This window comes from Haliotis asinina, chromosome 10 (genome assembly GCF_037392515.1).
Source record: "Haliotis asinina isolate JCU_RB_2024 chromosome 10, JCU_Hal_asi_v2, whole genome shotgun sequence".
Classification (NCBI taxonomy): Eukaryota; Metazoa; Mollusca; class Gastropoda; order Lepetellida; family Haliotidae; genus Haliotis; species Haliotis asinina.
In genome coordinates, this window is record NC_090289.1 from 9301919 (window position 1) to 9321555 (window position 19637).

The following is a 19637-nucleotide window of genomic DNA, read 5'->3' on the forward strand; positions in this document are numbered from 1 at the left end:
GTCGATCCCAACACCGTTATCAAGCAAATGTCCAGTATACAATCATTACTTGAATTACAACGAGCATCAGGAATGACAGCAAACTCTAAAGCAACCTATCTTTACAATAGGTTTCCTATCTACCATTCCAGTTATTACGGTTTGCAAATTGCGGCATTAAGGACCTAAATTATGCGATTTTTACAGATAAAAAATTAACTTGTCTTTGCGTGTGTTTTCATGGGGGGGAAACGCTATCCTTCTTGTGAGAATAATGTATCATCACTATGTAAGTGATTTATATAAAACATGTTGATGAGAAGGTCGTAATTGTTACGTGGAATCTGTTTGTTGTAGAACCCGGTTTTGATATTGGAAAATGGTTTCGCAAATATCATCCCCAGATACTTATTGTCAGATGACTGAGCACGGGTCTGATCTCATTTGGGAAAAAACGAGATTCATACATGTTTGCAGCGATGATTTGTGTGCAAGAACCCGGTGTGCGATTCAGATTGTATTATTAGAATTTGTGTGTGCATGGATGTCAACTAGGGTTATACCTAGTTTAAATAACAATATACAACATTTAAGTTTAAAACAAAGTAACATTAAATATCGACCAAATTTCTTTATTCTTGTTTTCACTACAAATATGTATAGTTAATTGTGAAGGTACCATCAAAGTGTGGTGACTTATCATCGATCAGGCATGTGTTGGAATGAATTGTATGGAATCTAAACAACTTTATGTATAGAATTAGATTCTGTGTTTCTATAAAGCAATGTAATGCATTCCGATAATCATCATATATTAGACGCGCGAAATATCGTTTTACTGAATATGGAAGCTTTACATTTTAAGGTGATAAAATGACTAGGATTTTGTCGGGAAAGATGAAATAAGTATATGACAGGCAAACTCGATGGTATTTTCATTACATAAAGTCCATCGGTTATCATGCTACTTTACGTATTTCTCTGAATGTACATATGACGTCAAAAGTTGATATAGTGATGTCACAAGTTGACGCATCACATGACGTGTCATTTCCAAAGATCCATCAATTCTTCGTCCCTTATTAGTCCGTCTCCTGAAATGAAGACGTATCTCAAGATGGATTTATGATAAAAAGCTTAAATACTCAACAATATCAGTAAGGTGATGGAGGTGTTCTGTTACTTTGAATTTGTGGTTTGGCAATGAAATAATTTTGCGAACAAATGTCATTCTGTTCTGTTGTTGGAAGCAGCTCTTTAATAATCGTGCTGATATAATATACAGTGGAAGCTGTCTAATCCGGCACTCATTGGGACTGAGGAAATAATCCGCTTTAGGCAATGTGTCGGATTGCGGAGGTGATGATAAATGTACAAGGCACGGAAGGGACTTGGATTTTATGCAGGTGTTACATCTTGCTGGATTAGACAGAAGCCGGTTTTGACAGCTTCCACTGTATTTCTAAAAACTCAGGTTCGTGACAAGATATACTCTATGATTAGCAAGAGTTGGGCGTTTTCTACCACGATGTTAGGCCTTGTCATGTTCTGCGCGTCTGTACGTCCCCATACTGGACTAAATAGTTTGTGATATTAGTATTTTTATGACCAATTATAAGTGTATCAGTTAATAAATAGATCATTATTCATATTTTCACAATTTACATATATCCCTAACTATTTTGTCCAGTATACTTGGGGTCGATATACCGTATGGGTAAAATGCGTGGAACCCATTGTGTGTGCCCCCATTGCGATAAGGCTAAAATAATGATAATGACAACGTAAATCTATATTCACGCACTTACAACCGGGTGGGTCGGTGGTACCTTTTGCTAATGAAGCCCACCCGTTGTTTGATGAGACTGCTGTAGCGCCATTTTCTTTTTACTGTTATTTCAAATATCCACTACGAGACAAAACGAGGGTAATTCTCGCTTATAAATGGTTCATTTGCATCTAAATTTGTTTTCAAGACATAATGTTTTATGTTCATTTTCTCAGTAGAACGGATTTTACATCTTAATAATACTGAAACTGAGAATTCAAATTTCCGCTAAACAGTCGTGCTGCTTCAATTGGCACATGATGTCGCCATTTATCCTGAAAGTGATTTGCAATAAATTTAAAAATACCTTGAGTAGTTTGTAAACATATGCGCTATAACAGCACAGGCCAAAAAGCATAAATGGGATGGAACCTTAAATTACATTTTCCCGTAAATCAATCAATCAATCAATCAATCAATCAATCAATCAATCAATGACCCACACGTTTTATTGACACAGATATCAGCATTCACCTACCCTCTCCTCCATCGCCCAAATATTAAATAATACTCATGGAAACGAATATAGGAATACATGAAAGTACAAGTGTTCCTTTATTTCTTTCCAGAATTTCAGCCACAATGCAATAAATACTTTGTGAAGAAATCTGGAAGAGAATACAGGAACACTTGTACTTTCATGTGTTTCCTTATTCGTTGCCTTGTGTATATGTAAGAAAATGGCCAATCGGTGTTATTGCCCTTGAAAATTATAAGTTTGTTAAAATTTTATCTTAAAGTAATTTTACGGCATGAAATAACCAAAGAGTGGAATGCATGCCATAGGGTGTTCTGTTGATGTACCGTCTCTATCCACGAAGCGTTCCACCAATGCCTTGGCCAAAGCGGGGACGTGTGATATCAGGTCTGCCACTTCGTCCACGGTTACGTCAGACCTGTTAATAAGAAATAAGAAATAAGAACAAAATGATATTTAGCATAGGCTTTTACTACGAGTTGTAACTAATTCCTCTTCCTCTGTCCAGGCCGAAAACCGTTCTTCCTATGCACGCGAAAGGAGACGTTCGTTAATGCGACAGTTCTCGCATTTAACTATGAAAGGTCGCGAATGTGACGCAAACATTTCGCGCCCTGGTCGCGATCATGGTAACACCTGCTTTATGCATTTGTGTAACCACATACTTTTATTCGCCAAATAGTGAGCGCCAGACAGGGTCATCTGATATGATTGCATGGAAATCCATGCCGCTTTCACTTTGCACAGACCGTCTAAGCTTTACACCAAGGAGAAGGTGGTAGCGATAAAGATCACTCAGTAACAGTTCTATTCAACTTGTGTCATTCAAGGCTTCCGGAGATGTGGGCCCTTGCTCAATACGAGAATAATGTTGATGGTATTATTACAAAATGTGTATCGATCAAGGCCGATTTATTGAGCACAAAATACATCTTGGATTTATCTTTAGAAAATAATTAGCAATTATATTTTTACTGTGTTTAATAGTTATGTAAAAACACTTAAAAGTATAAATACACGTGAGAGATTGAAGTCAGATATGCATTGACAATTACCTGACTTCAATGTGTAATAAGAATGTATATTGGCTGTCAGGTCCACGTTTAAAGGCATTAGAGCAGTCTTTAAGATGTTAGCTTACATATAGTGTTCGCAGCAGGAAATGGGGAGACAGAAATGGCCACTTAACTTCAGATCGTTATAGATTTGAGCTGGAAGGAGAAGGTTGTCAATTTAAAAATCGTCTCTACTTAAGGAGTCATTTCATATTCACTCACAAAGTGATGCTACTGAACTCAAACAAGTGCTCAAAATGTATTTAACTGGAAGTGTATCTCTAGCGTTGCTTATTCTTAAAGATGGGTTAAAGTGCCATTTCCTTATGTTTCCTATATGAAAGTCAAATGTGAACATCAAAGACTTCAGACTAGAATATCTGCCCAAACAGATTCCATTGCACGACAAAGTCAAATAGAATTTGGTGCCTGATTCTGAGAGTGTGATTTCGAATCCCCGATGGAAAGTGCTATTCCAGTCATAATATATGTTACATTTGACCACTATCTAAACGGAATTCTGTAATTATAAAAATATGTTTACAATCACATTGTAAGTTCATATGGCTCCTAGTATAGTGATTAACCTTCAGTTGTTGGCGATAAATAGCCCAGTTTTACATTGTACTGTCCAAAAATAGCTTCATACTTTTAAAGATATACACTACCTAGGTTTTACTCATTTGGTGATATTCTAGTAATCTTACTGTCCTTCGTTGACAAAGTATTGTATATTATATGATAGAGCATGTATGATGAATTTAGAACTAGTTTTAGCCATGACATGGTTGAAATATTGCCGATGTGACTTTAAATCTTAACTCACTCATTCAATCACAATATTAGTTCATCACTGGGTCAGGGATTCAGGAAATGGATACCACACGTAGTAATTCTGGAGCGAATAAGGTACTCAGGGTATCCTAATAGTTTGCTTACTGATCACGAAGGAACGGAGAGAAATCCCGTGTGGCCTAGCTAACTCTGCCATTGTACCCAGGGTCGTTCCGCACGCAGTCAGCTACTGTATTGTCACGTAGAGACTCGTTAAAATGCTGGCCACATTGATATCACTTAACTGAAGGCAAGAAATTCAGTTAAGTGACATACTTTATTTTGATGAACATGACAGTTAGGAATATATTGAATTTGTTAATCCTTTAACATATTCACCTGATGGAGGAGTAAATATATACTCCGAAACGGAATGATTCACCTGATGGAAGAGTAAATATATACTCCGAAACGGAATGATTCATCTATTGAAGAGTAAGCATATACTCCGAAACGGAATGATTCAGCTGATGGAGGAGTAAATATATACTCCGAAACGGAGTGATTCAGCTATTGAAGAGTAAGCATATACTCCGAAACGCAATGATTCACCTGATGAAGGAGTAAGTAACTATATACTCAGAGACGGAATGCTCCTCAAAATGCCCCAAGACGATGACATCCAGAATTTCTTGTCTTCTATCACTTCTAAATACAATTCAAATACCTTACCATGGAACTATAAGACATTGGCCAAAGAGATGTCGCTCACACACACTAAATGTTAACTGTTTATCATCATAAGGGCAACACACACCGATCTGGTGGTGACAGAAGCGCGTTGAGGGTCTGCATGTCGCGCTTCTTATAAGGTTGTCTTCCGGCGGCGTTGTCCCAGAATGCGGCACGTGTTTCCGTGGAGTCTGTCGGAGAGATGAAACACTGCGCCAAAGCAGCAACGGCAACTGTGTACGCCAAAATTCGGCTCCACTCAGGCATTCTGGTAACTGAAACAAGAATGCAGAAGATAACGATAATAATAATTATAAACGTTATGAACGCGTATAGATAGGTTCGTTCAGCCAGTGCACGATGTCATTGCTACAAGAAACTGAAAAAGAGGAAACAGAATAGTAGAAAACCAAAATTATCCATTTTCTGCATATCTAGAGTCTGGTGATTGAGGATGAAACGTGCAATGATGTTCTTACATGATGTTTCAAAGCATGACCATCATAAATCATCAGATTATCACATTGGTAAATATTGTTTGATGAAGGAGCTTTGTATATATGATGTGAAAGCTTTCTTCTCTGCATTTCATGCCAGTTTTAGAACTGAGAAACTTTAATTTTAATTTGATCACACCATGCATCAGTACCATCAACTATTCATGAGACTTTAATTGTGACGATAAAACCCAGTATTCTTTTGTATTAGATTCCAGAATTCCAAAATAGTCTGTGCAGATCTGTCTCTGATTCCAGGACATGTACCAGTAAATCACCACCATAATCCTTCACACACTTAAGTCATAAGTACTTTTTTATGCTTACACAGTGCCATTTAGAAATTGGCCATTAACATATGTTATATTTGGGATTACACTTTCTTAGTAAAGTACAACTTCTAGTCATTTTTTGCAGTTGAGGTCTAAACATACCCTCATCAGAGTCAGGCACCTAATCACCAGCACACAAACTCAGCCGCCTAGCCCCCTCAGCTACCGCGATTTCCACGATGGAAGTCGGACAACTGGTAGTCTAGACTTCGGACTGTGCTGGCGATTAGGAGCCTGGCTCTGAGGGTGTGGTTGGAATTCCTGATTGGACTCAAAAAAGAACTAGAATTTGTACCTTACTAGGAAAGAGTAATCCAAAATACAACATATGTTATACCTTTTTATTCGCTGAACCAAACTATACAAGACTGTTCCGTTTTTTATTTGCGTTATCACTTTGCGTATGTGACGGCGGGCACAGGGGGTGCAGGATGTGCTCACCTATTTGCACACTCATGATATCACGAGTACTCACTTGCGATTCATAAACACATACTTATTAACTTAACCATATATAACATAGGAACATAGAACGTACATATAGAATGCACGGCAACTAACTGACACGTGTGTGGCGTCCAGGAAAGCAACATTTTATGGCAAGAATTCGGTACAATATGGCTACTATGATAAAGAAATATTCGGAAGTAATTGCTCCAGTTTTGTATACCGTATTGTCGTCCTCCCCATCCAGTGTCCTACCGCACTCAGAGGCAAATAACTGTGTCATTGTTCTGACAAGCCTGTCGTTTTCTTTGGCTCGTAATTCTAACAGCCCACAGACACGTGAAGGTCACAGGGTAGAATAGGCCTTCAGCAACCCATGCTTCAGCAGCCCATAAAAGGCGACTGTGCCTGTCGTAAGAGGCGACTAACGGGATCGGGTGGTCAGGCTCGCTGACTTGGTTGACACATGTCATTGGTTCCCAATTGCGCAGATCTATGCTCATGCTCATGATCACTGGATTGTCTGGTCCAGACTCGATTATTTACAGACCTCCGCCATATAGCTGGATTATTGCTGAGTGTGGTGTAAAACTAAACTCACACACCCACTCTACCCGCTTTCAGGGTAACAAGAACCACCATCTTATAAGATCTTTTTCAATGACTCGAATCGAACATCTGACCTCCCGATCTCCGAGCACATCATCAATCCACTAAACAACGGATGTGGCCACAACAGCTTAAACTATCAATGAGTAACTGATGTTTTTAAAGAACAGCACAACATTTTCACTGTTTGGTCACTAGATGTATTTTTAAGAATTTGAGCTGTTTTTCGTTCTTAGAACAGTTAAATTTCACCTGTCAGTGGTTTATTTGAAAAGACATTATGACTTTCAGATACAATAGTAGGTTATGTTTCTTTCAAATAATGCGATCTAAATAATTACGTATCTAGATAATTAATATCATATGTAACTTAACCTGCTCACTGCGCACTGAAATGCCAGCCAAATAGTTGTTTCTCCTTACCGACTTGAAACTTTCGCTGGTATTCGTACTGACATTTTCTAATTGCGGAAAGAATACTTGATGCAAACATCCACGAGTCGGATGTGGCGTAGTGTTTTGGAAGCAACTTTAGTAGACAACGTATTCTTATATCACAGTTCAGAATATTTGTATTTAATTGGCTGAGCTATGTCACGTGATAAAACAGTAGACACCCAAAGGTTTTCCCTAAATTTCTTACCACTTGGCTACCTGATGTAACAACCCCTTGTACATATATATCACCGGGTTGTAAATTATCATTCCATGAGAAAACCGTTAAAACTTGATCCGTAAAGACTCACACATACATCGCGGGATTTGGTGTGATAACTGATGCAATAATATATGTCTTTAATGGGGCCATTTCCAATGAATGACATATGTTTTCAAAGTGAAAGTTTTTTATTCGTTCTGAATCTCAGCAAAGCTAGTTAATGTGAGTTGTTCTTAAGATCACAGTTATTTTATGTTCATCTACTGCATTTCTCGTCACGTTAAATTTTAACTCACTCACTCGCAGTTATTCATGCTAAATATAACAGGATAGACGCTATGGCCATACAGATCTTGGTGCATTTACATGTCACTAATGTATCCTCGCATTTGTGTTCAAATGTGGATTAACTCGTCAGGATCTGGATTAGGATTGATCTTCAGTAACCCATACTTCTCGCAATTGAAGATCAGGTGATCAGACTCGCTGACTTGGTTGATACGTGATATTGCATCCTAACTGATCGATGCTCATGCTGTTGATCTCAGGATTGTTAAGGCCAGACACGATTATGTACAGACCGCCATATAGCTGGAATATTGCTGGGTGCTGCGCAAAGCTAAACTCACTCACTCACTCAAATGTGGATTAAATAATAGCTGTTAACTGTCTAAAGGACCAACAGTTTACTTGTCTTCAAGAGCTTGTGAAACCTTTCAACCTTAGCTAGAAGCGTCACAGCAGGACCCTACTCACTAATAGGTCGTTAACGTAAAACGACACACAGAGATCTTTGTGAAAACCTCACTTAGGTTGTTTTTAATTGGGCGAATATCGATTGATATTCTGGTATGTCTGCATGCATTGAAGTGACACAAGGATGAGAAACAGTACGTGATAATCACGCTGGCCCCATCACTGGTGGTATTGGCGTACGACCATTTATATTTGCCACCTCACTGAGACCTCCGCCACGTTGCTATACAGGATCACGTAAACCATACCACATAAATTTCATTATGGGCGAAATGGAAGGTGCGACGAAAGAGTATTTGATACTAATAGTGTGGTATCACATGCATGTTTTATGCTGCAACCAATGCGAAACACTTGCTGTAATTTTCATATTAGCTTCGTTGCATAGGGCAACATTAACCCGTCGACAGCGTAGTACTAGGGTTGAAACCTTATCTCCGGTTGGGGATAATCGTTGATCTGATCATTCATTTCATTCTCTACCATGTGCAGATCGGGCTTAGGAGAATTCTGAAAAAAATCGATCTTTTATGTGCGAAATAAATATTTAAATTGATTGAGTCCCACTTAACTTAAATGTCGTAGTAATTGAAAATCAGATCCTTGCGAAACATGTGCGTATTTAAGATTTCCCTAATGTCAGATGCTATTAATTTGGCGGTTATTAAAGCTGATACATTTTACGCGATAACAGGAGTTACTGGTGCCGTCATGTCCATTTTCATAACTACACGTCTTCCTGTCATTTATCAAATAATTAATAGGTCGCATTAGCAACTGGGGGTGCGTGGGGGTCCAGGGTATAAGTGGGGCGTACGAGACGTTTGTTATCCGGGATTGTTGGTGTTGTGTGGGAAATAGGCGTGTGATTCACCGTTTGTAGCTTGGTGTGTGACTCACGTGTGTATGAGCTGAGCTGCTTCTGAAGGGAATACAATTTCAGGAGTATGACGTAATGGCCTAACGTCAAAAAGGAACAGTAAATGTATTAAAGTCCCTTAACGCCAAGAAGGAGCAATAATTGCAGTACTGTAACCAAACGTCAAGAAGGAAATATAATTGCAGCAGTGTGGATGAACGCGAAAGAATGAATATAATTGTAGTAACATCGTTGAATGCGAAGAAGGAAGGAAATATAATTACAGTACTATGACTGAAGGCTAAGAAGGAAGGAAAATATAATCTCAGTACTATGACTGAACGCGAAGAAGGAAGGACTTGCAGTTGAAGTATAACTGAACGCTAAGAAGGAAGGAAAATATAATCTCAGCAGTATGACTGAACGCGAAGAAGGAAGGACTGGCAGTTGAAGTTCTATGACAACGTTAAGAAGGAAGGAAATATAATTACAGTGCTATGACTGAACGCTAAGAAGGAAGGAAAATATAATTTCAGTACCATGACTGAACGCGAAAAATGAAGCATGCAGGATGACATTACATCAAGAGGACCTATAGTTGCAGTATAATGACGCCAATTAATATTGACCAGTGCCTACTGGATAAACAGCGTAGCATGTAACTACGTGCGTCACCTTACGTATTATACCTACGTACTACGAACTAATGACGATATGGCTGAAATATTGCCGATGTGATGATAAATCTTAACTCACTCACTACGATTTAAGTACCATAATCTCCATGCCAGATGTTCCAGACATTTGGTACGGTAGAGAAAATGAGTTCTGTTTTAGTTTTAGTTCGTTTTAGTTTTGCTAAAGTGGAAAGCTGGTGAATGGATCCTATTGCTGCGTTGTAGTATACAACGTTCGAAGATTGTACTTGTTTCCCTGGCGCTCTTTAATAATTTCATAACAGAACAATGTTCTTAGCTTGTGTGTTTCATCCGGCTAATACTATCAAACACTCACGCATAAGTACATTTAAGTCCAGACCGTCGACGTATAAGTGTACTAATCTTGAACCCGACGTCAAACCTGATTCACCTCACCTCAGCCGATCCGTGTTTTTTCAGCGTCATCCTTTAATCACTGAAAAGTTACATATAAAACCACACATGTTTACATTCGCGAAAATAGCGACCGATTGGTGAGAACCATATGATCCGTTTCTGCATGGGGCTGATCAGGGGTTAAAACCACGATATTGCTGTCTGTCATTTCCAGTCATTTCAATCTTCATATTCCCATTTGTTCCTGACGTAGATGAGATTTCATCCACCGCCATCCACTCGCTGGCTGTGTCATACTCAATTCAGTGCCCTTAGTTGTCGAAGAGCAGTGCTATGCACATTTCTCGGTAAACGCTATTCGATGTAAATTCAATAGAGAGTACTGGCTTTGATACAATGGCAGGGCAGATACCCTAGAGAATTGTTATGGACTTAGTCGTGAAATCATACCTTATTGCTATAGGCTTTGGTACAATGTACACAGCGCCAATATGCATATGGCCTCAAGCGGAATATCCTGTTCCAAACTGCTAACTTTGTACCAGTCTGTTTGCTGTAAAGCTTTGTGGCCGAGTTAACTTGGCTTAAATCTTGTTTCTTATGGCTTACGTTATATCATTAGGTGAACAAAACAACACTAATTGGTGAGGACAGTATGTGATGTCAACATGTGTGTGTTTTAATGAAAGCTTCACAACGTGTACGATATTAACGTTTATGGTGTTAGCGTGTATGACGTTGACGTTTATGACGTTAGAGTGTATGACGTCAGCGTGTGCGATGTTAACGTGTGTGATGTTTAATAAGCGGGGATACAACGTGTGCTAGTGGCGTTTCGAAATCATTTCATTGATATCGTAACATACAATGTGAAACAATTGTCCTCAAATAGCTAAATATATATTCTAGTATTCCAAATACTAGCACTTCATGTATAAATGTTACAGATGTGTCAAAATGGATTAGGGGATGAGCAAAATAACGCCATCTTTGAAATTCTTTCAGTTTTTCAGAAAAGTGCACATGCCTTTACCAAATATGTAAATCTATTTAGCTGAATGAGTGAATCATCATCATTGTCACATTTGGCTACCGTTATCTGCGGAGTATAAGAAGCTATAAAAGGACAAGTCATTCTTTGTCTGCTAACATATTAATATGCTGTAAAACAAGATCAGTCGATTTGAGAAAAGTCGATTATCGATAACAGCAGTTGTGAAATGGGTAAATGGCCAAGAGCTGAGCAGTCGTTCAATGATTATTGATCAGCCACTTCCACAGTACTTATGAATCTTATGCCATTTGCCATCTGTGACATAATTACAGCTTCGTTTACATGAATGTGTTTGGCATTCAGATACCAGATTTCCATATTCCAGGCTGAAGTGCTTTTCCTCACGTAACTGCCAACGCTTCAAGTAACAGTATGCAACGAATACACACAAATAACAATGCTAAGAAAAAAACCTGACTAATTCATAATTATACAAAACGTATACACAGTGTCGGATACAACTGCTTTTCCCACTCGTATACCGATTTTCTTCTGATATTTTCTAATTCTCATATAAAAAGATCCGAATTTAAGACATTAGAATTATTCGTTTATGAAAATAAACCACAAAGATAAACGTTTGTCAACTGTTCTTAGGGTTTTATCCCATTTTTGTCGTTCTTGAGGTTGTTTACAATGTTATTCTATGACATTATCGATCGAGTCGAAGTGGGTTCGGATATTCCTTTATTAACGGGGAGGAACGAATTGAAGTCTAAAAGAACATGCATATGGTCAGATAAAAAGGAGTGGAACAGTAACCTTCTCTCCGCCCCCGTTTTGTCTTTGACAAATAGTCCACTATAATGAAACCTTCGTTTTGTTTTTCTGAACCCCAAGTCTGTAGTCTGTAAGTAACAGGACAACCGTTGTCTCCTGTTATTGTGGTGATGTCCATTTTGTTTTGTGAATCGTTGAATGAAACTTCCAGGATCAGCATCATACAGAGACATGTTGTGCCCGTGATATTCTTAATCAAGTGCTAGATAATTTGAAAGCAAGCTGATGCTTTCTTAATTCTCCCTACTTTCTGAGAAAAAAAACCGTACGTAGTCCACTAGAATCAGGTTTCGTCCTCACGAATCCCCATTTAATTCAAAATTCAGCTAGTTATCCTTACATGGTGTTTCCAGTGGGCAACCTTCTCATCCCTTCCCCGCTCCTCTCCGAACTGTATTCATATCTTGATGAATTGACAATCCTCAGTCTGCCCGCTTCCCAATGGTTACAGACTCGTCATATTACTCCGGCGTGTCACAACGAAACAATTAATTAAAAGCCTGAGGTATTTCGTGGATATACTTTTATAACATCGTGCAATGTCTAGCATGACCTTGTATAAGAAGTGCATAACTTATCGATCAACTTTCGTAGATGTGAAATCAAAGTGACTTTTTGTTCCTTTCTGACAAAATAATAACGGCTTATAACAAGAGATAAGTATGCTATGGTGTTGCTGAATTGAGGCCCAATTGAACATCTCAGTCGAATATAATTTTAACGGTGAAGTCATTCATTCGGGAAAAAACATAGACCTTTGGTGTCTATTATATAAGGGATATGCTGGACTAACAACCAGTCTCTGAAATGAACATATTTTACAGAAATAAAAGTTCACATAAAAAAATATACTGTGGGAAAAAATAAAAGATCACATGTAAGGGCAACTGTTGTTATGTATGTGCCCAGGTTTCTTGGTATCGCATAGCTTGTGAGAAAAAAGCAGGAAAACATAAGGAAGCATTTGTGATTTCATGTGATCCCTTATTTGTTCCCCTAGTTATAATATATTGAAAAGGGCCCCGAGACTTTCTTCATACTAAAGCTGTAGAAATCTTGCAAAATTTTCTAGACTTCTAGACTTTTCTAGACTTTCTTGGGTAGATTTACTTCAGGGTCTGTATGCCAGACTAAGAATATGCTACATGTATCTCTTCTGAACTAACGATGCATGTGTAGCATGAGTCTAAAACAAAATACGATTGAACTTCATATACACTTCATTAAGAGTAGGAAACATTATCGAAGTGCAATCCTATTTTGAACTTCAGTGAGTACAACTGTATTCTCGTATGCCAAGTTCTAAAATGAACGCGAGAGTACTTTTGAATATTCGGTAATCACATTCGCCTACATCCAGTTCTGTCATTACAGTGAGCAATAGGCATAGATGTACCGGCTTCTAAGAAAGATTTATAGTCCGTTACACTGAAATGCAATGAAATCCTACTTGTGGAGCAACGCAATCAGTTCCACTTCAGGATTTGCTCTGAATTTCAACTTACTTAAATCTGAGTCAAATTCACGAATTCACATATACAGCAACAATTTTTGGATGAAGAGGAATGCGATATAAATTTGCATTAAATCCGCCATCTATTAAGTTTAAATGAACACGATATCCTATTACATTTTAAGAAACTTAGGATTTCAAAAGGATATGTTTCAGTCATAAATGTTCCTGTTAATAGATGTAGAAATGTCAGCATCGGTTAAAAGCTTCATTTTCGGGAATAGTATTACCGATCAATGATTTATAAAGCCGTTTTGTCATTACAAACCCCAAGACTGGGTAACAATAGTACTACCTAATAAAATCCTTTCTATAAAATAATTCCGTATACCGGCTTACAACACATGGGTTATGCTTAACGATATCAAGATAGATCAAAATGCATTTGTCGGCGTTACATGTCTAAAACTAAAAGCTACGTTTCAAATATCTGTGAATATGTTCTTGGGGTATTATTTTGATGGATTGCTAAATAGAATTAAGTTGTCTCGGAGGTTTTGTTTGAATAAAAGAAGCAAGAAACAGTTTGAACCTTGCCGAGATGAAAATACTATATTTGACGTCCATCGGAGCGGGAATAGTAACAACAACTAAGGGCAAATAACTATTCAATTTAATTTTAAAAAAGTTAAATTTTAAATTAACTTATGTCTTTGAACATTCATCGTGCCCCCAACAAGTTACACAAAATACAACATATAACATATTGTTACAACTATTTTCAAAGTGAGGCGTCAGTGGACTTTTCCCAAGCGTCATTTGAGAACATCCCAAACTAAGTTTTTTTATAACGTGTAAGTATGGAGCGATGTTTCAGTTGTATGTTGTTCGTGTTAACATGTTATTGCCAGTTCTGAATAGTCAAATGAAATCACTTGTCTTGAGCTGTACAGACAGAACATTTAAAGAGAATTTTCAAATGATTTTACAGAAATTCTAAAACACAGTATGAAAGTTAATTCTGAAGGACATAATATGTACGTTTCCTTTCTTTGTGACACTGGGAGACATCCTGGCTAGATATTTGAATTGTCTTCTTACATTCAATAAATACAACACCAAACAATAGAAAAAAATCCCTAGAAACCGCCCCCCAGCCCAAAAAAAAAAGACAAAAAAAGCAAAACAAACCCAACCTCTCGAAACAAACCTAAAAGCAAACTGAAAATTTCTGAAAAATAGATACACTCATTTACTCGCATTCCTAATATCTGATGCGTTCCTTTATATATATATAATTCTCTTAAATTTGTGCTTCTGTTCCTGAACGTGTATACATATTTAAAAGAAATGTACTGCTTCGGACTCACCTGTAGGCTGGGCTGAAAACTGGACTGTGAGGAAGCGTGTCAGAGTTTTCTCATGGATCTAGCGTTGAAGTATAAGGACCCTTCTCAAGTCCATAGGCCCATAAGCTTCAAGGAACAATGAGGGGTTCGTGTTCATGTGGTAGAGATGCATGGAGCGGGTGAATAATTTATAGGAGGAAAATGTGCATTCAGTAGGAGTAGTACTTTGGAACCCACCTTAACCCTTCCCACGCCAAACAGCAAGATAATGACGCGATGGTCCGAAAATAATTCTAATTCATGTCTAATTAACTGACGAACTAATCACTGATGGCGAGAGGCCAAAGACAAAGAATTCTAAAGATAGCTGAAATTTGATGTAATGTGTCATCAAAATAAATTGTACATGCATAGCTTCAAACTGTTTATAAATCTGACATACAGCAACAACAGCAACAACGCCCCCACCCCCCAATACTACGACTACCACCACCAAACGCAACCTTCCAAAAGAAAACTTACGCTTTCCTAGCAAAGTGCCAAGAACCCGGCATTTTTATTTTTTATTTTCTATATTTCCAAAGGTGAAAGAATTTTAAGCCAACAACACAAGGGGTAGGAGGGGTTAACTTATGCGAACTCCTGTCAACGCAATTTGTAGTAATGAGAATGCTGGATAGAGCATTTACCAGCACGATCTCTCTGTCCCGTGGCACAGGAGTTGTTGCTGATGTTCCTAACAACATCCGCGTGCTGTTCCCGACTGAGCGAGATAAAGGAGGATGGCTCCTCTAATTGAATTAGAGTATAATTGTTTTGTGGGACTTGTCTGTTAAGGAGCACCCTACGTTGGCGGATTCTAGTTATACGTAGGAAGCAAACTGTTGACGTCGTATTCAGAATTCAGTACTTGAACGGACATTAAACGCGACAAAACCATTTTCAGTGATCACCCCAAAATATATTCGTTGTTGGTTTCCAAATATATCACGAGCATGGTAATGATACTTATTTATTTGCGAAAGACGTATTACACCCACCAGTGCCACTCATATGGTAAAACAAGTCACAAACATGACATGGGAACATACAGTGCCAGAACAAATAACGAACAGCGTTAGATATCATTTCGATTGCAGCTCAACATTATGTTCCATCTATGTGAGGTTGTTCACACAAAGGAGGATCCGAGGAGTGGGGTTGCAGGGGTGCACATCCCCTTATGTCCTGAAATTGTGTTATATGACCATTGAGACTCATGTGAAAATGAAGGGTGCATCCTCCTTTTCTGAATAGTGAGCATACCCCCACCACCATTTTTCTGAAAAAGCTGTTACGTCATACTTTGGAAATGCATGTGGTAACTCTGATCAACCAACTTCTTAGCACGGGTGACGCTCTTTAATGTCTTTGCAGAAGAGACCCGTGAAGGTCCCGGGGTAGAATAGGCCTTCAGCAACCCATGCTTGCCATAAAAGGCGACTAACGGGATCGGGTGGACTAACGTTGATTCGGCTGACACATGTCATTGGTTCCCAATTGCGCAGATCGATGCTCATGTTGTTGAATACTGGATTGTCTGGTCCAGATTCGATTATTTACATATCGCCGCCATATAGCTGGAATATTGCTGAGTGCGGCGTAAAACTAAACTCACTCACTGACTTTGCAGAAGAGCATGCTAGATAGTATGGCAGTACTCTGAAATGTAGACCGCTACGGGTTTAGCTGCTTGGATATTGCGCTGTATTTTGGGAGTCTACTACATATTCTCAAAAAATGTGGCGGTGAGTTTGACTAGACAGCGTTTCCCGGGAGAAGTCCCATTCGCTGTCTAGGCTGCGTGAAGGGGAGGCAAGGACCCTTATCTGATGATGAGCCTTACCAGCCTGAATGCCAGGATCTCTGCAACCCACTCTGCTGCAAACTAGCTTTAATCTGCGAAACATGTATATAAAAATATATTGATACTAGGTGGATTTTCGAGGCACAAAATATGTAACATGCAGTTTTAAGAGCAACACACCCACCCACGCATCTACATACAACTAGAAGAACAGATCGTAATTACCACTAACATTCTTCTAGAAACATTCATGCAAACATTGCAGTTGAAAAGAATTCTTGATCTTCAGTGTTTTCAAATATAACCGTTGGCAGTTGAATGTAAAGTGGGTATTATCTAAACTTATTAACTATGCTTTCATTTCTTTAGGTTTTATACCTTCTTCCGTTTAACCTGTCTTGAAAGAGCATTGCTGAAAGAGCATTGAAAAAGTCATGTCAATGACTTCTTAAAGTTGCGTGCTGATTGGTATAATTATATGATCTGAAAACGTTTGTAATACCAAACGCACAGTTTCAGACTCTCATATGTACATGTTCATACGAGGTGTTGAAGATTTCTCGTATGTTTTGATGCAGGTAATAAGAACATGGCCAGATAATTTCCTTAGATTCCAAGTCATGTTATATGCATAAAATTACACAATCAGATAGGAAACGTATGTTAAAATCAGCGGTTTTCATGATTTTGATGATCACATGAGCCTGTGTTTATGGATCAAACAGTAATGATATGAGACGTATGTGGAAAACTAATGGTATCTGGCCACAGCAGTGGCACCAAGCAAAGACGCATACACAAGGCCAGTCAATTGTTAAATTGAAAAAAAAACAACAATAGGGATGCCCCTGAGAAGTTCAATACATAAAAACACCCAAAAGTTAAAACATAACCTAAACAAACTCGCCGCACTCAGCAATAATCAGGCTATTCTTGTCTGTACATAATCGCGTCTGGAAAAGACAATCCTGTGATCAACAGCATGCGCATCTACACAACTTGTCTACACAACTGGGATAAGATGGCATGTGCCAATCACGTCAGCGAGCCTGACTACCCGATCATGTTAGTCACTCCCGTACGACAAGCATGTGCTGCTGAAGATAAGATCTAACCCGGATCTTCAAGGCTACAAGCACCTAAGTGCAAAGGACAATTTCGGAGCCCTGCCAGACATCACTTTAGACACTGACACGTCAGTTGTGAAAGTCGTGCATGAACGAAAAATGGAAAAAAAAATCTTTTCGCTGGAGGGACTAGTATTCAATAACCTACTGTAAACTTTCCAAATCTTCGGTATGGATATGTGAAGAAATATTTCAAAATTTGACGTGACCTTATTTCAGAGATAGAAATTATATTTGAATTTATGTATACCTTCCCGATTTGTTTCAGAGGAACTATTGACCAGCCTGAACATGCTGATGATACCCACATCTATTAGCGAACACCTCGTATCATCAACTCTGTTTATAGTGATTCATGAACACATATTCATGATACAGCTGGGATTGTACAATAGGTTCAGTAGTTTCTTTTGGATGTGGAAAAGGTTTTGTCAAGTGTATTGTTGTATATGTGGCATATATCTGCCAGGATTAGGGTGACTCGTGAAGGTCCGGGGTAGAACAGCCCTTCAGCAACCCACTGCAGGCAACCCATAAAAGACGACTATGCTTGTCGTAAGAGGCGACCTACGGCATCCACAGGTCAGGTTCGCTGAGTTGGTTGACACATGCCATCGGTTCCCAATTGCGCAGATCAGATCGATGCTCATGCTCTTGATCACTTGAATGACTGGTCCAGATTAATTACAGAACGCCGCCACATGGCTGGAATATTGGTGAGTGCAACGTAAACCTAAACTCACTCACTCACGACTAGTGTATAACTCCAGGACAGGTATCTCGTCTGAATATTTTAATATCAGTACAAGTTTAATACAAAACAATAAGAACACACTGTATATCTTTATATTGATGATTTGATCACAATCACAACAAATGATGTTGGTATAATTAGAGACAGCAAGGCTCTAAGCAGATCAAACAACAGATTCATTTAGGGTCGTTGCGTGCAAAATCCGTGAGGGTATTTACATTACGTGGAAATGTCACTGGGTAGAACATGCGTAAATAATACGTATGTGTTTTACAGCAGCCTCGAGAACCGACAAAGGCGTGCACTGTTCAAACCTCTGTAAAGTAACATTTCAATACCGTCTTTGAAAAAAACATGTGTGAAAACAAATCAGTAGGAAATCAAATCCAGCAGTGAAAAGCATTCGCAAATTTACCTGAAATTATCCCTTGCAAGTTCATAACTTGCATTAATAATATCAATACATCGACAAAGACCCTTCTGTAATAGTCGGGACACTAATTATAGATACATGGATATTTAAACCTTGTGTCATGTATGAATAAAGGATCGTAGCTCCAGGCGCTGGCATTACACAATGTTTTAAAATCACAACGAAATCGTGATGAAACTTGATTTAAAATTCTCATGATGCATCACGATAAAGCAACGAACAGATATGCATGTTGCGCAAGTCTATGAAATAAAGGAAAATGTATCCCCTCTCCTAGTACAAATCCTCTGAAATGGGAATTATATAACAAACGTAGTTTAAAGCAATGTTCACGTATGTATTTGAACGTTTTCAATTTGTAAACGCTTAAACTATTCATCGTGTACATCTCCGAACTACAAAATGTCAAACTTGTATAGCCGCTCACGAAGAGTCATCAAGAACAAACGAAGAAATTTTGTTACAACTATAATACATTGTCAAGCGTAGTTGATTGCATTACGAGCCATATGTCCATAATCAGTTCATGATCATGAAAATTGCTCCTTTCCTATTTTGACGACTGTGTGAATGATAACCATCATTGCAATGGTATTTGAATAGTCGCTAGAGTTTGGAGACCCCTCGTTGTGGTACTAATAAACCCGGAGGGAATAATTCAACATAGCGCATAAAATTTGGATTGTATTTATTAAACAGGAATGACGTATCATATCAAATTTTACTGGAGGTGATTTTCGAAACCTGCACAAATCATGCTTTCAGTTTTATCGTTAGGATAC

The 19637-nt window shown here is 38.4% G+C and overlaps 2 protein-coding genes across 2 annotated transcripts in view; one reads left to right on the forward strand and one right to left on the reverse strand.

Moving 5' to 3' along the window:
• LOC137298352 (uncharacterized) overlaps positions 1–19637 on the forward strand; it is a 37541-nt gene that overhangs the window by 1179 nt on the left and 16725 nt on the right. The gene's annotated exons all lie outside the window — the stretch shown is intronic.
• Positions 591–14857, reverse strand: LOC137298353 (uncharacterized). The gene is made up of 4 exons (XM_067830573.1): positions 14717–14857; positions 4932–5121; positions 2612–2703; positions 591–1073 (listed from the first exon to the last, which is right to left on the reverse strand). The coding sequence occupies exons 2-4, from the start codon at positions 5111–5113 to the stop codon at positions 1027–1029; spliced, it is 321 nt and encodes a 106-aa protein (XP_067686674.1). The 5' UTR covers positions 5114–5121; positions 14717–14857; the 3' UTR covers positions 591–1026.

Coding starts and splice junctions, on each gene's coding strand:
- LOC137298353 (XM_067830573.1), bottom strand. CDS start 5,113: ATGCCTGAGTGGAGCCGAATTTTGGCGTACACAGTTGCCGTTGCTGCT. Junction 2,704..4,931: donor CTTCTGTCACCACCAGATCG/GTGTGTGTTGCC, acceptor TCTTATTAACAG/GTCTGACGTAACCGTGGACG. Junction 1,074..2,611: donor ACGCTTCGTGGATAGAGACG/GTACATCAACAG, acceptor TCTTCATTTCAG/GAGACGGACTAATAAGGGAC.